The sequence below is a fragment of the Scardinius erythrophthalmus genome (assembly GCF_964197995.2).
Source record: "Scardinius erythrophthalmus genome assembly, chromosome: 7".
NCBI lineage: Eukaryota > Metazoa > Chordata > Actinopteri > Cypriniformes > Leuciscidae > Scardinius > Scardinius erythrophthalmus.
This window is the reverse complement of record NC_138227.1, coordinates 4,850,679-4,864,244: the sequence shown is the minus strand read 5'-3', so window position 1 is coordinate 4,864,244 and position 13,566 is coordinate 4,850,679. Positions and strand designations below refer to the sequence as shown.

Sequence of the window (13,566 nt, the reverse complement as noted above, 5' to 3'; positions counted from 1 at the left end):
CAGAAACCGAAATCGGGTTGACATCAGAAACCGACATCAGATTGACGTCAGAAACCGACAACATTTTGACGTCAGAAACCGAAATCGGGCTGACATCATATTGACGGCAGAACCGACATCAGATTATCATCAGAAACCGACATGGGGTTGACATCAGAAACCGGCAACATTTTGACGCCAGAACCCGACATCAGATTGACATCAGATTGACATCAGAAACTGACAACATTTTGACGTCAGAAACCGAAATCGGGCTGACATCATATTGACGGCAGAACCCGACATCAGATTGACATCAGATTGACGTCAGAAACCGACATCAGATTGACGTCAGAAACCGACAACATTTTGACATCAGAAACCGACATCAGAATGACATCAGATTGACGTCAGAAACCGACAACATATTGACGTCAGAAACCGAAATCGGGTTGACATCAGAAACCGACATCAGATTGACGTCAGAAACCGACAACATTTTGACGTCAGAAACCGAAATCGGGCTGACATCATATTGACGGCAGAACCGACATCAGATTATCATCAGAAACCGACATGGGGTTGACATCAGAAACCGGCAACATTTTGACGCCAGAACCCGACATCAGATTGACATCAGATTGACATCAGAAACTGACAACATTTTGACGTCAGAAACCGAAATCGGGCTGACATCATATTGACGTCAGAAACCGACATCAGATTATCATCAGAAACCGACATGGGGTTGACATCAGAAACCGGCAACATTTTGACGCCAGAACCCGACATCAGATTGACATCAGATTGACATCAGAAACTGACAACATTTTGACGTCAGAAACCGAAATCGGGCTGACATCATATTGACGGCAGAACCGACATCAGATTATCATCAGAAACCGACATGGGGTTGACATCAGAAACCGGCAACATTTTGACGCCAGAACCCGACATCAGATTGACATCAGATTGACATCAGAAACTGACAACATTTTGACGTCAGAAACCGAAATCGGGCTGACATCATATTGACGTCAGAAACCGACATCAGATTGACGTCAGAAACCGACATCAGATTGACATCAGAAACCGGCAACATTTTGACGGCAGAAACCGACATCATATTGACGGCAGAACCCGACATCAGATTGACATCAGATTGACATCAGAAACTGACAACATTTTGACGTCAGAAACCGAAATCGGGCTGACATCATATTGACGGCAGAACCGACATCAGATTATCATCAGAAACCGACATGGGGTTGACATCAGAAACCGGCAACATTTTGACGCCAGAACCCGACATCAGATTGACATCAGATTGACATCAGAAACTGACAACATTTTGACGTCAGAAACCGAAATCGGGCTGACATCATATTGACGGCAGAACCGACATCAGATTATCATCAGAAACCGACATGGGGTTGACATCAGAAACCGGCAACATTTTGACGCCAGAACCCGACATCAGATTGACATCAGATTGACATCAGAAACTGACAACATTTTGACGTCAGAAACCGAAATCGGGCTGACATCATATTGACGTCAGAAACCGACATCAGATTGACGTCAGAAACCGACATCAGATTGACATCAGAAACCGGCAACATTTTGACGGCAGAAACCGACATCATATTGACGGCAGAACCCGACATCAGATTGACATCAGATTGACATCGGAACTGACAACATTTTGACGTCAGAAACCGAAATCGGGCTGACATCATATTGACGGCAGAACCCGACATCAGATTGACATCAGATTGACGTCAGAAACCGACATCATATTGACGGCAGAAACCGAAATCAGGTTGACATCAGAAACCGACATCAGATTGACATCAGAAACCGACATCAGAATGACATCAGATTGACGTCAGAAACCGACAACATATTGACGTCAGAAACCGAAATCGGGCTGACATCATATTGACGGCAGAACCCGACATCAGATTGACATCAGATTGACGTCAGAAACCGACATCAGATTGACATCAGAAACCGGCAACATTTTGACGGCAGAAACCGACATCATATTGACGGCAGAACCCGACATCAGATTGACATCAGATTGACGTCAGAAACCGACATGGGGTTGACGTCAGAAACCGGCAACATTTTGACGTCAGAACCCAACATCAGATTGACGTCAGAAACCGACATCAGATTGACGTCAGATTGACGTCAGAAACCGACAACATTTTGACGTCAGAAACCGACATCATTTTGACACCAGATACCGACATCATATTGACGTCAGAAACCGACATCAGATTGACGGCAGAACCCGACATCATATTGACGGCAGAACCCGACATTAGATTGACGTCAGAAACCGACAACATTTTGACGTCAGAAACCGACATCATATTGACGGCAGAACCCGACATCATATTGACGGCAGAACCCGACATTAGATTGACGTCAGAAACCGACAACATTTTGACGTCAGAAACCGAAATCGGGTTGACATCAGAAAACGGAAACATTTTGACACCAGAAACCGACATCAGATTGACGGCAGAACCCGACATCAGATTGACGGCAGAACCCGACATCAGATTGATGTCAGAAACCGGCAACAGTTTGACACCAGAAACCGACATCATATTGACGTCAGTGCCCGACATCGGCTTGATGTCAGAATCCGACTGATGTTGGTTTCTGACGTCAACCCGATTTTCATTTTCAACCACAATACATACAACGTCTGTCCAACATTGGAGATTAACGTCAATCTGATGTTTCATTTTCAACAATTTTGTCATTGTTTTGGAGCACACTAGCTTATAGATAACAGTAAGGCTAACACATTCATACTAAAAGCCAAAAAACTTTAAATGGTGCACTATTTGAGGGAACAGCCATTCTGGTGTCCGAAACCATTGTGGACGTTACTGAGTGACTTATTCAATCTCACATTCAATCCCACTACTGGAACTGTGTTCTAGAAATACATGTGATATTGATACGAGGTATAGGCATAGATTCAGAGGCATAAGGTACTGTATGCATTACATACAACAATGCATCAATAATAAAACAATGCATTTACATTTACTTTTGATACTTAAGTACTTTTAAAAACGAGTACTTCTGTACTTTAGATGAAGCCTAGAGATGAAGTGCTTACAACAATTGATTCCTGCTCATATATACGATTATACAGCCAACTTGGAAAAGAAATGACATGTGAAGGATGCAAATACTTTAAATGGTTGCATGCAACTTTGATGTCATTCTTGCAGTCCAATTTTGCATAAAAATATAGTAACTTTTGGCAGAATGAGTCAAAGAAAGAAAGAGAGAAAAATCAGAGTTGTTATTGCTGTCCATTCATATCATGCAACATAAGTATTGTTCAAAAGTTTGGGGATTTTTAAATAGTGAATAATAGCATACTCCTATTCATCAAGGACACATTAAATTAATTAAAAGTGGCAGTAAAGACATTTATAATGTTACAAAAGATTCTATTTCAAATAAATGCTGTTCTTTGGAACTTTCTATTCATCAAAGAATCCAGGAAAATAAAATGGATCAGTTTCCACAGAAATATGAATTGTGTTCCAACACTGATAATAATCATAAATGTTTCTTGATCATCAAATCATCATATTATACTGATTTCTGAAGGATCATGTGACACTGAAGACTGGAGTAATGATGCTGAAAATTCAGCTTTGATCACAGGAATAAATTACACTTTACAATATATTCACATAGAAAACAGTTATTTTAAATTGTAATAATATTTCACTGTTTTTACTGTATTTTTGGATGAATAAATGCAGCCTTGGTGAGACATTTCAAAAACATTTCAAAATCTTACCGCCCTCAAATTTTGCAAAATTCCTATACTGACAATTTATTTTATATATATATATATATATATATATATATATATATATATATATATATATATATATATATATATATATATATATATATATATATATATATATATATATATATATATAATATTTTTTTAGGTGACTGTGGATATGCAAAACAGAATAATCAAGATCTTTCTCACACATCTGTATTTCTGTACAGCTTTATTTAGCAAACACAAGTTGAAAATGCAATGCAACACCGATCCAGAGCAGATATTTTATTTTGCGGTGAGGTGTCCATAAACCCGCTGGTAAATCAGAGATATTAATCAAGCATAAGTCTAAACAACATGTACATACAATTCTCATGGACATCAGTCTAACGACGACAGCTATAATACATCAACATGTTCTTTTTTGTTCTGATATGTCCTGATTCAGATATAAAGAGAAACACGTGGTCAGGGTTGAAAAAGAGTCTTTCAGTCTCTTAATCGGATTAAAAACACCCCATTGGTTGATTTCAGTGATAAGGCATTACGATTGGTCCCTGTAGAGCTTCAAGATTCACGTTTGGTCTGTTATGATCGGTCCCTCCTACCAGTTACATGCAAAGATATGCATGTGTCAATAATTAAATGAGTGCACATCTCATGATTGGTTGATGCTGATAATCAGCTTGTCAGACTGGTCTAACTGGGAGAAGTGGGTGGGGTTAATTACAGCAGTATGTACACAGTTACAACACATGATGATCAAAATACTCAAATTATTACAAAAACAAAAATGATTAATGCACCCATCATGTTTAGCAGCATATGTATAAAAAACAACAACAAATAAAGTATTTAAGAGGTGAATCTCATGAAACCAATTCTCATTAATGCAATGCAATATATATTTCTATATCCTGATATTATTTGAAGTATGATTTTTTTAAATCACTGTATTACAGTAATGAGAATCTAATAAGAATAAAAAAGGGGGTTTAAAATGTGTTTAAATGTCATGAATGAAAACCATCTTCTTATTTTCTTCATGCAAAATAAAAATGCTTATATTTTTGGGGTTGTAAAACATTACCTGGACTTGTTTTCATGAGATTCACCCAAAGAGATTTAGCTTTAAAAGAAACAAACATCCATCATCACAGGGAGTGTGTTTCTGTGCATTTTCTTTTTTCTTTTTTGGAGTCTTAGTGTGCAGTTTGTGAGAGTTAAAGTTCAGCCAGTGTGTTTGTGAAAACGATATCTAAATGTCTAAAACAGTGTGTTTACAGTATAATGTTACAGTGTACTTACAAGTAAAGCGTATAAACAGATTTAGTCTAATTGCACTTCTGAGTGGAGTTATGGGTTTCCTGTTTTCCACATGAGCCATGCACAAACCGTCCTCCCCCCACATCCTTCCATAAATCTCCCGTTCTCGTTCTCTCTCTCTCTCTCTCTCTCTCTCTTTCCCGTAAAAACTGGGCGTCTGTAACGGGGAGGAACGGATATGTGAACACGACTTCAACTGGCAGCAGTGAAACAGGATCATGTCCTTTTTTTAACATCATATTTAGAGTCTGAAGCGTTTAACATCTCTGTGCAAAAAACACAGCTTTCTGCTTCCGGAACTCATTAAAAACATAAAGCAGTCAGCGTCCAATCAGATCAAGGGGTGTGGCTTTAAAAGAATCTGTCATCGATGCAAAAGTGTGTGATGTCATCTGTAGGCAGCGTCCAATCCGATCAGTGGGCGTGGCTTCAGAAGAATCTCACCAATGCAAAAGTGAGGTTGTCTGCAGTCAGTGACCAATCAGATCAGTGGGCGTGGCTTCAGATGAATTCATCTATGCGAGGGTGAGTTTGCATGACGTTGTCTGCAGTCAGCATCCAAACAGATTTGTGGGCGTGGCTTCAGAAGAATTTGTCACCGTCATCTGCAGTCAGCAGCCAATCAGATAAGAGGGTGTGGCTTCAGAAGAATCTCACCAATGCAAAAGTAAGGTTGTCTGCAGTCAGTGACCAATCAGATTTGTGGGCGTGGCTTTAGAAGAATTGGGCACCGATGTGAAAGTGAGATCAGCCAATCAGATCAGTGGGTGTGGCTTCAGATTAATTTAACATCTATGCAAGGGTGACGTCATCTGTAGTCAACGTCCAATCAGATGTGTCGACGTGGCTTCAGAAGAACTTATCATCAATGCGAAAGTGAGGTCGTGTGACGTCGTCCGGGTTGATGAAGACTGAGATGGACTTCCCAGGATTCTCTGTGACCAGTTGCTGGAGTTTCTTCGCGAGCCGGTCGTCCGGTTGCTGATCGCCTCCCGGGTCCGACAGCGGCGACGGCAGGTTCGAGCTTCCGCCGCGCCATTGAAGCTCAAGCGTGAGCCGCGAGGCAGCTTTAGCGTGTTCGATTGCGCTCCGCAAGTGCTCCACTGGGTCGGAGCGTACAGACGATAACTTGCGCGCATGTAGCATAGCCGTGTCGTCGCTGAGGTGCTCTAGCATGTTGCATTGAGGGATGAAGTAATTAGGGCAGGTCTTATTAACCAAGCAATGCTGCAAGTCGTCGATCAAACCTAGCAAGAAGTGCGCGGCATAGTCTTCCTGCGCCAGGTACGTGTGCGGCAGGCGATCGCAGGACCAGAGCATTAGCGAGCGCAGGTGGTACGGGCTGATGGCTTTGGGTCGAGACAGCAGCTTAATGATCAGAGCTTTACAAGCTTGGTACGCCTGCATCAGACTCGCGGAAATGCACTTCTTCAGCTGCACCTCGCTGCGCGCAAACGACAAACGCCACTCGTTTTCCTTCTGGCCTGTGGAAGAGCATGCGGGCAGCAAATAAAATCCACTTATCACTTCCTCCTCTGTGATTTTCCCATCCCAAAAATGGTTTTCCATCAGCCAGCTTTGGGCCACCGCGGGCCAACCCTTGAATGAAACCACTGGTACCACGTCGTATAGCATCCGACTGCCTCCGACACCCAAGATGATGGAGATAACCGTCGAGTTGCGCTCGACTTTCTCCACCCGAGGAACGCCACGCTGCGGCTTCTTCTGAATCTCCGCCAAAACCAAACTAATGGATTCGTAGAACCAATCGGCCACCAGCGTGGGCGAGAAAAAGTAGTTGGTTGCGCCGTTAACGTGGTCGACCACAGTGCAACAGTCCTTCCACTTGTTTATGGTGCCCTCGTCAAACAGTCGCAGGCTGAGCCAGGAGTGGCAGAGCGCCGAGTGACGCATGTCCAACGTGACCGGCTGGTTTCGGTCGTGGAGTTTGAGTGCGGGAACCAGCAACGTGAAGTCCATGTCGTAATCCGCTCCCCTCGCGTACACCGTCAACTCGTCCAGATCCATGTCAACCACACCCTCCCTCACCCCGCCGGACAACAGCAGGTACTCATTGGCAACTGGAAGCTTTTGGTCCAACTTCTGCACCATGCCTGAAAACAGGAAATGACATCATTAGAGAAGTTGTCTTTGGCCCTGTCGCAAATGGAAACCTATCTTGCATCTCAATGTCCATCCTATCCATCCTAAACAGTATGTGAGACTAGAATAAAGTGTGTCCCAAAGCATAGTATTTTGAAAAGAGTATGCCAGAAGTCCCCGGATGATTTCAGTGGATCTTTGAAGTGTGGATCCAAAAGTGCAATGGGTTGTGGGTAATATTTGCTGTTATAGTGAGCACCACTATAACAGCTAATATTACCCACAACCCATTGCGCTTTGGAGGAAGAACTACAAACACGAGTAAAAAGTGTTTATGTCATTGGTTAAAACGATGTCTGAAATAGTTTCTAATATAGTACAAGTTGGAAGTTTGATGGAAACCTTTACTTTTTCCACTTCATCCCACACATATGGCAAGCCGTTTTAACTTTTATTCATTTCCAGGATATGAATTGTTGATATCAAGAATTTAATTGTTGATATCTGTAATTGTATTTTCACTAGTGAAGTCACCATAGGCTGCCATTCAAAATCCATTGTTGATATCAAGAATTGATTTCTTACTAGTAGAAATATAATTTTTGATATCAATAATTACATTGTTACTAGTAAAAATGTGAATTCCTGATATCAAGAATTCAATTGTCACTAGTTGAAATGTCTATTCTTGATATCAACAATTGAATTGCTACTAGTAAAATTTTTAATTTTTGATATCTGAAAATGTATTTTTGATATCAATATAATTTCAGATATCTAAAATGGCTTTCTTACTAGTAACAATCACATTCATGATATCAGAAATTAACATTGTCACTAGTAAAAATGGAATTATTGATATCAAAAATGAACATTGTTACTAGTAGCAATTCAATTGTTGATATCAAGAATAGACATTTCAACTAGTGACAGTTTAATTCTTGATATCAAAAATAAATGTTTTTACTAGTAAGAATTGTATTTCTGATATGTGAAATTGGGAATTTCAACAACTAAGAAATCAATTACTGATATCAACAATGGATTTTGAATGGCAGCCTATGGTTACATTTCCCTAGTGAAAATACAATTACAGATAAAGAATTATAGTTTTTACTAGTTGAAATTCAATTGTCGATATCAAGAATGATCATTTTAACTAGTGAAAATTTAATTGTGAATATCAAGAATTAGCATTGTTACCAGTGGAAATGTAATTTCTGATATCAAAAATAGCCATTGTTACTAGTAGAAATCTAATTCCTGGTATCAATAACTATCATTTTAACTAGTGAAAATTGAATTGTTGATATCAAAGATTTATATCCTGGAAATAAATAAAAGTTAAAACGGCTTGCCATATCCCACATCATATATGAAAATATGGTTTAAAAAAAGGCAGGGACTTTAGATATACACTGCAGTTTAAAATCTCATTTTATTACAGCTGATGTTTCCTGGGCGCTTTCTTAGTTCTTCAATATTTTAGAGGTGAATTAAATCTGTGTTCAATCAGTGTAATTTTTGTGCCACTAACATAAATATGACAAAATAAGTCTATTAAATTCAATTAATTACATTTAAATTAATGCAAAGAAGATTACAAATGTCAACTTTAGAGTAGTGATAAAGGTTTTGCACATGGATGCACTTTGGCGTTACGAGTGTTGGAATAGTTTCTGTGCTGTAAACAGTTGTTATGTTGCACAATTACAGTAATTCTGACGAGACGTGAGCGCAGCATTAGAGGGAATGAAGGGCATTGCCTAATGGAACAAACTTCATAATAAAGCATGATAAAAAAAAAGGTTAATCTTTAATCACAAGATCAACAGAGCAAAGGCGATAGCGTCCATAAAAACGATTCCAACACAAACACAATAAACATTCCCGACCAGATGCTAGAAACAGACTCCTAAAGAAAAAAATTATAATCCCCGGTGTCAGATGACGTCACACCTGAGCTCAACCTCATGAACCAGCGAGTGACTCGGGGACATTAAAATCTGCCGTCGGCAGCAGAAGCAACTCTAGAGAATCTCAGAAAAACGAAAACAAGTTAGTGACTCTGCATGAGTGTGTTTATTTTGGGCCCTGCACATCTGTCACACTCCTCCGGTGAGGCCAGAGTCAGCGAGTTCAACACTCAGCAATGCACATTCAGCCATTCATTTTATCACGTTTTCGACAATCAATTCAAGTGCAGCAAACTCAGCTAAACATAATTTTTTTTTGAAGGGGTCATTACATCTTTTTTTATTATTATTTTAATATGTTCCTTTGAGGTTCACTTATAATTTTGCACAAAAAAAAAACATATATATGAAAAAATGTGGAATTATTTTCAAATCTGTCTGAAATTATGTGTTTTTAAGGCGCGGCTCCTTTAAGGCTTGTCAGTAAACGCCCACATGATTGGCTAACATCATTGCATAGGAAATAGTATCAACACACACTGGCTATTGAAAACATTATCCATATAAAACTCATTTACAGACAAAGCATTATGAAATCATTTACTTATGGTTTGTGATGCAGCTGTTGTCAGATCCAATACAGTCGCTGCTTCATCTGTCAACTACACTGTGCCTCGTTTACAAAATAAAATGCTCCGAACAAACATATAATCCTCAGACGTGATCTGGGACACCATTAAAATAAACCATCCACTTGTTTCAGACACTGGGATCTTCTGAAGTCTGTGGCGTGTGGAGTACATGTCAGAAACTGAACACACATCTGTATACTGTATAAGTGTAGACAGCGCCAGTGATTATAATGGCTTCTGTTTGCTTCTGACACGACGCTCACATCCAGTGTAGACAAATGTCAGTTGTTAAGCGATTGAACCCCCCTGTGGGCAGGGCCTATGCCGCCAGTGGGTGGGGCCTATGCCACCAGTGGGCGGGGTCTATGTCACCAGTGGGCGGGACCTATGGTGCAATGATGTAAAATTATTCGTCAATGATACAGATCCCACAATATCAAAACGGGCTGTTTTTGGAGCTTGATTAAATGCTTTGTTTATAATGAAGAGGATGTTTTTAAGGCAGGCAATTTTCAGAGCGACTAGCAATAGCAAGTTAGCTTTGATAGCATGAGATCCCACCTTCCCTTCAAAACGTCTCCAAAGCCACGCCTCCTTCAAAACACATGAACGCGTACAAACAAAAGTGCCATGAGAGACGGCATTAAACTACCTAATTTCTCAAGGCACATAACATTAGAATAATAATGAAGATAAACAACTTAAAGAGCTCCGACCTGTACCACCTGACTAGTGCAGATTCATTTCAGCAATGATAATGGTGCCATTGAAACGCATAAGTTCGGGTCACGGGTTTCTATCTCTTCCAGATTACAGTAGTTATGGTTTGAACGCAGCAGAAACTCGTTGTTTTGGTTCAGGAGGAACTGTAAAAGGCAGTTGCCGTTTCGTTTGCGCTGCTCTGTGACTGACGTCTGTCGAATTCTGCATATCATGAAACGCGCTGATGATGTGTGATGTCTGCGCGAGCAAGTGTGCAGAGGTATGGAAACACATTCGTAGGAAATCGTATTGGACGAAGATTTTACGGTCCTACGCCTTCCTCAGACGATATACAGTCAAACCAAAAATTAATCAGACACCAGATTTAATTTTTGATATTTTTTTACTAGTTCATTTATGTAAGTGAGGAGAGCAAAATAAAGTAAACTGTGACATATTATACCCAATTATTCTTCATAGTGACTACCAGTAACATTTATAAAAATTTGGGACCAAAAATGATTCCGACACTTTGACCTGATCATGTTTTGCTGAAGTGTTTTTTCTTTAATTGCTAATGCTCTTTTTACACACAGACTGAACACAATGAAGCATTGCTTGGTCACTGGTTGAGCTAAACTGGTATTATCTAATTGTGTAGTTAAATTTAACAGCTGACAGATATTCAACATAATTCATGTGTGAGACAGTCTAACAGAAGGATGGACAAAACCAGTCAAATATCCACTGATTTGACATATTTTACTACCATTTTCTAAACTATAGCGAATAAACTGTGATAATGTGAGAAATGGTGAAAAGGTGTCTGAATAAATTCTGCTTTGACTGTATATACATATAAATACATTTAGACCGCTTAACGGAGTGATTGCTATCAGGGTGAGAAGAGACTTTCAAACAGCATGACAAAAAAAAGTTTCTGGGACAGATCGCCTACCCTGCCTTTAAGCTCTGAAACTTACAAGATGTTTTAATGGTACAAAGACCTCGTACATGACAAAAGACGGAGGCAAATTAGATTTCTCATGTCATGACCCCTTTTAAAAAAAAAGTGCACACTGTCAGTTTTGATTTCCCCCTCTCCACAGATCTCTCTCCAGTCTGTGTGTTCTGCATGCGAGCGCACGGCTGAGTAAACATGCGTGAGACGGAGAGCCAGCAGAAGTTGAGCTCTGCTTCACTGCATCGCTTCAGGCTCCTGGGTGGCTCGCCACTGCCGAGCTTCTGCTCGCTGCCTCCGACAACTCCACTCTTAAATAAACACAGCTCGGATTAAAACTCGTCTGTTTAGAAGAGCTTCTGATGATTTGATTTGTTGATTTTATGTTTGATAGGTGTGTCTATCTTTTTGCATAGCTTTGCATTTCACTGATTTACTTTTATGTTGTACGGTGTCCTTGAGTGCCTTCAAAGGCGCATATAAATAAAAGGTATTATTATTATTATTACTAATTTGGTGCTACTTATCCCAGCTAGGCTGGTTGAAGATTTTAACTTCATAACCATTTACAATATGAAGAATTTGCATGCTTGCACATTTATTTATTTTTATTAATGTATTAATGTATTCATATTAATGTTAGCAGGGTTGGCATATTTGTGATTTTTTTATGCATTTATTAGCCTAGATTTGGCAGAATTTGCATGATTCATTTATAAAACAAAATTGGTTTTCACATTTGCTTTACCTCACCATGTTTTGCATTGTTTTTCCTTTTCGATAATCAAGCGTAAAGGAACCCAATATTAAAATTCTGTCATCATTTACTCGTTCAAAGTGGATATTCGGTGAATAATGACTTAGTCTGATGTTAGTCTGTTCATCACACACTCAATCTAAATGTCCATTTTTGTCCATCCTGAAGATTATCTGACCTTCCACTTTCAATAAAAGGAAAATGAGAAGGAGAAGCGTGGATATTGTGCTCAACATCTCCCTTTATGTTCCACAAGAGAAAGAAATTGTCATTTTTGGCTGAACTGTTCCTTTAACAGCAATACACATGAAGCATATGAATAATAATAACAGTGCAAACATGAGGGTGTTGAATCTGCAAACACACACACACACACATCCACTGCTCAACACAAACTGAAGCGCGTGACAAAGAGAAACAGATGCAGAGGGGAAACAAAATCGCACTTTCTCTTTGAATGCATGTCTCGCTACACTGCATGCGCGAAGCATTGCTCTCTCTCACCGAGCATGGAGAAGATGAAGTCCTTGGCCGTGTGGATCTCGAGCGCGCGCTGGTCGTCATACTCCCGCTGCTCGTGCTTGCTGAATTCCCCGATCAGTCGGTTGAGCTCCTCGATCCTGGTACCGGACCGGAAGTCCAGCTCGGGGGGGTTCGGGACGTGTTTGGTGCTGCTCGGGGTGGCGGTGGGGCTGTTGCCAGCAGAACCAGCCCGGCTGGAGAGCCCAGGCGCCGCCATGTTCACGAAGAGACGGTGAATCGCACCGAAGCGCACGCGCTGTACTGGCCGAGCACCGGAGGGCGTGAGTGATGATGATGATGATGATGCTCACCGGACGGGATTTTTTTTTCGTTGTTTTTTTATTATTATTATTATTAAATGCGTGAAGAAAAGAAACGAAGAAAAAAAAAAAAAACGGAAAAAATAAATCCCGTCCGGTGCGCAGCATCATCATCATCATCATCATCACTCACGCCCCCCGGTGCTATTTTTATATATATATATATATATATATATATATATATATTTTTTTTTTATTATTATTAAATATAAAAATAATGTATCAAAGTCACTGATTCTAAGCCCAATTTTATTTATTTTTGTGTTGATTTAAAGTTATTCTATGTTCATCAGCAACAAGAAAGCCGTCATATAGTTTTCATATAGTTTCATTTTGCCTCCTGATTTCCTGAAGATGATCATTTTTAATTATTTCTTCCCATGTTATTTATTTCTATTTCTTTTTATTCATGTGTTGTATGTTTAATTTCTATTGCTTTAAATGTTTTATAAATGATTTTTTTTAGTAGACTATCGCTTACTCTATGTACTTTACTCACTGCCTTGC

The 13,566-nt window shown here is 39.8% G+C and overlaps 1 protein-coding gene across 1 annotated transcript; it reads right to left on the bottom strand.

Moving 5' to 3' along the window:
• Positions 1-4,039: 4,039 nt before the first annotated feature.
• LOC308694248 (nucleotidyltransferase MB21D2) lies at positions 4,040-12,997 on the bottom strand. The gene is made up of 2 exons (XM_081371689.1): positions 12,722-12,997; positions 4,040-7,260 (listed from the first exon to the last, which is right to left on the bottom strand). Exons 1-2 carry the CDS (start codon positions 12,954-12,956, stop codon positions 5,996-5,998), a joined length of 1,500 nt encoding a protein of 499 aa, XP_081227815.1. The 5' UTR covers positions 12,957-12,997; the 3' UTR covers positions 4,040-5,995.
• Between the last annotated feature and the right edge of the window lie 569 nt (positions 12,998-13,566).

Excerpts from the sequence above, each read along its gene's own strand:
- LOC308694248 (XM_081371689.1), bottom strand. The coding sequence starts at position 12,956 with ATGGCGGCGCCTGGGCTCTCCAGCCGGGCTGGTTCTGCTGGCAACAGC. Across the intron at positions 7,261-12,721 it reads CTTCATCTTCTCCATGCTCG|GCATGGTGCAGAAGTTGGAC; the intron begins GTGAGAGAGAGC and ends TCCTGTTTTCAG.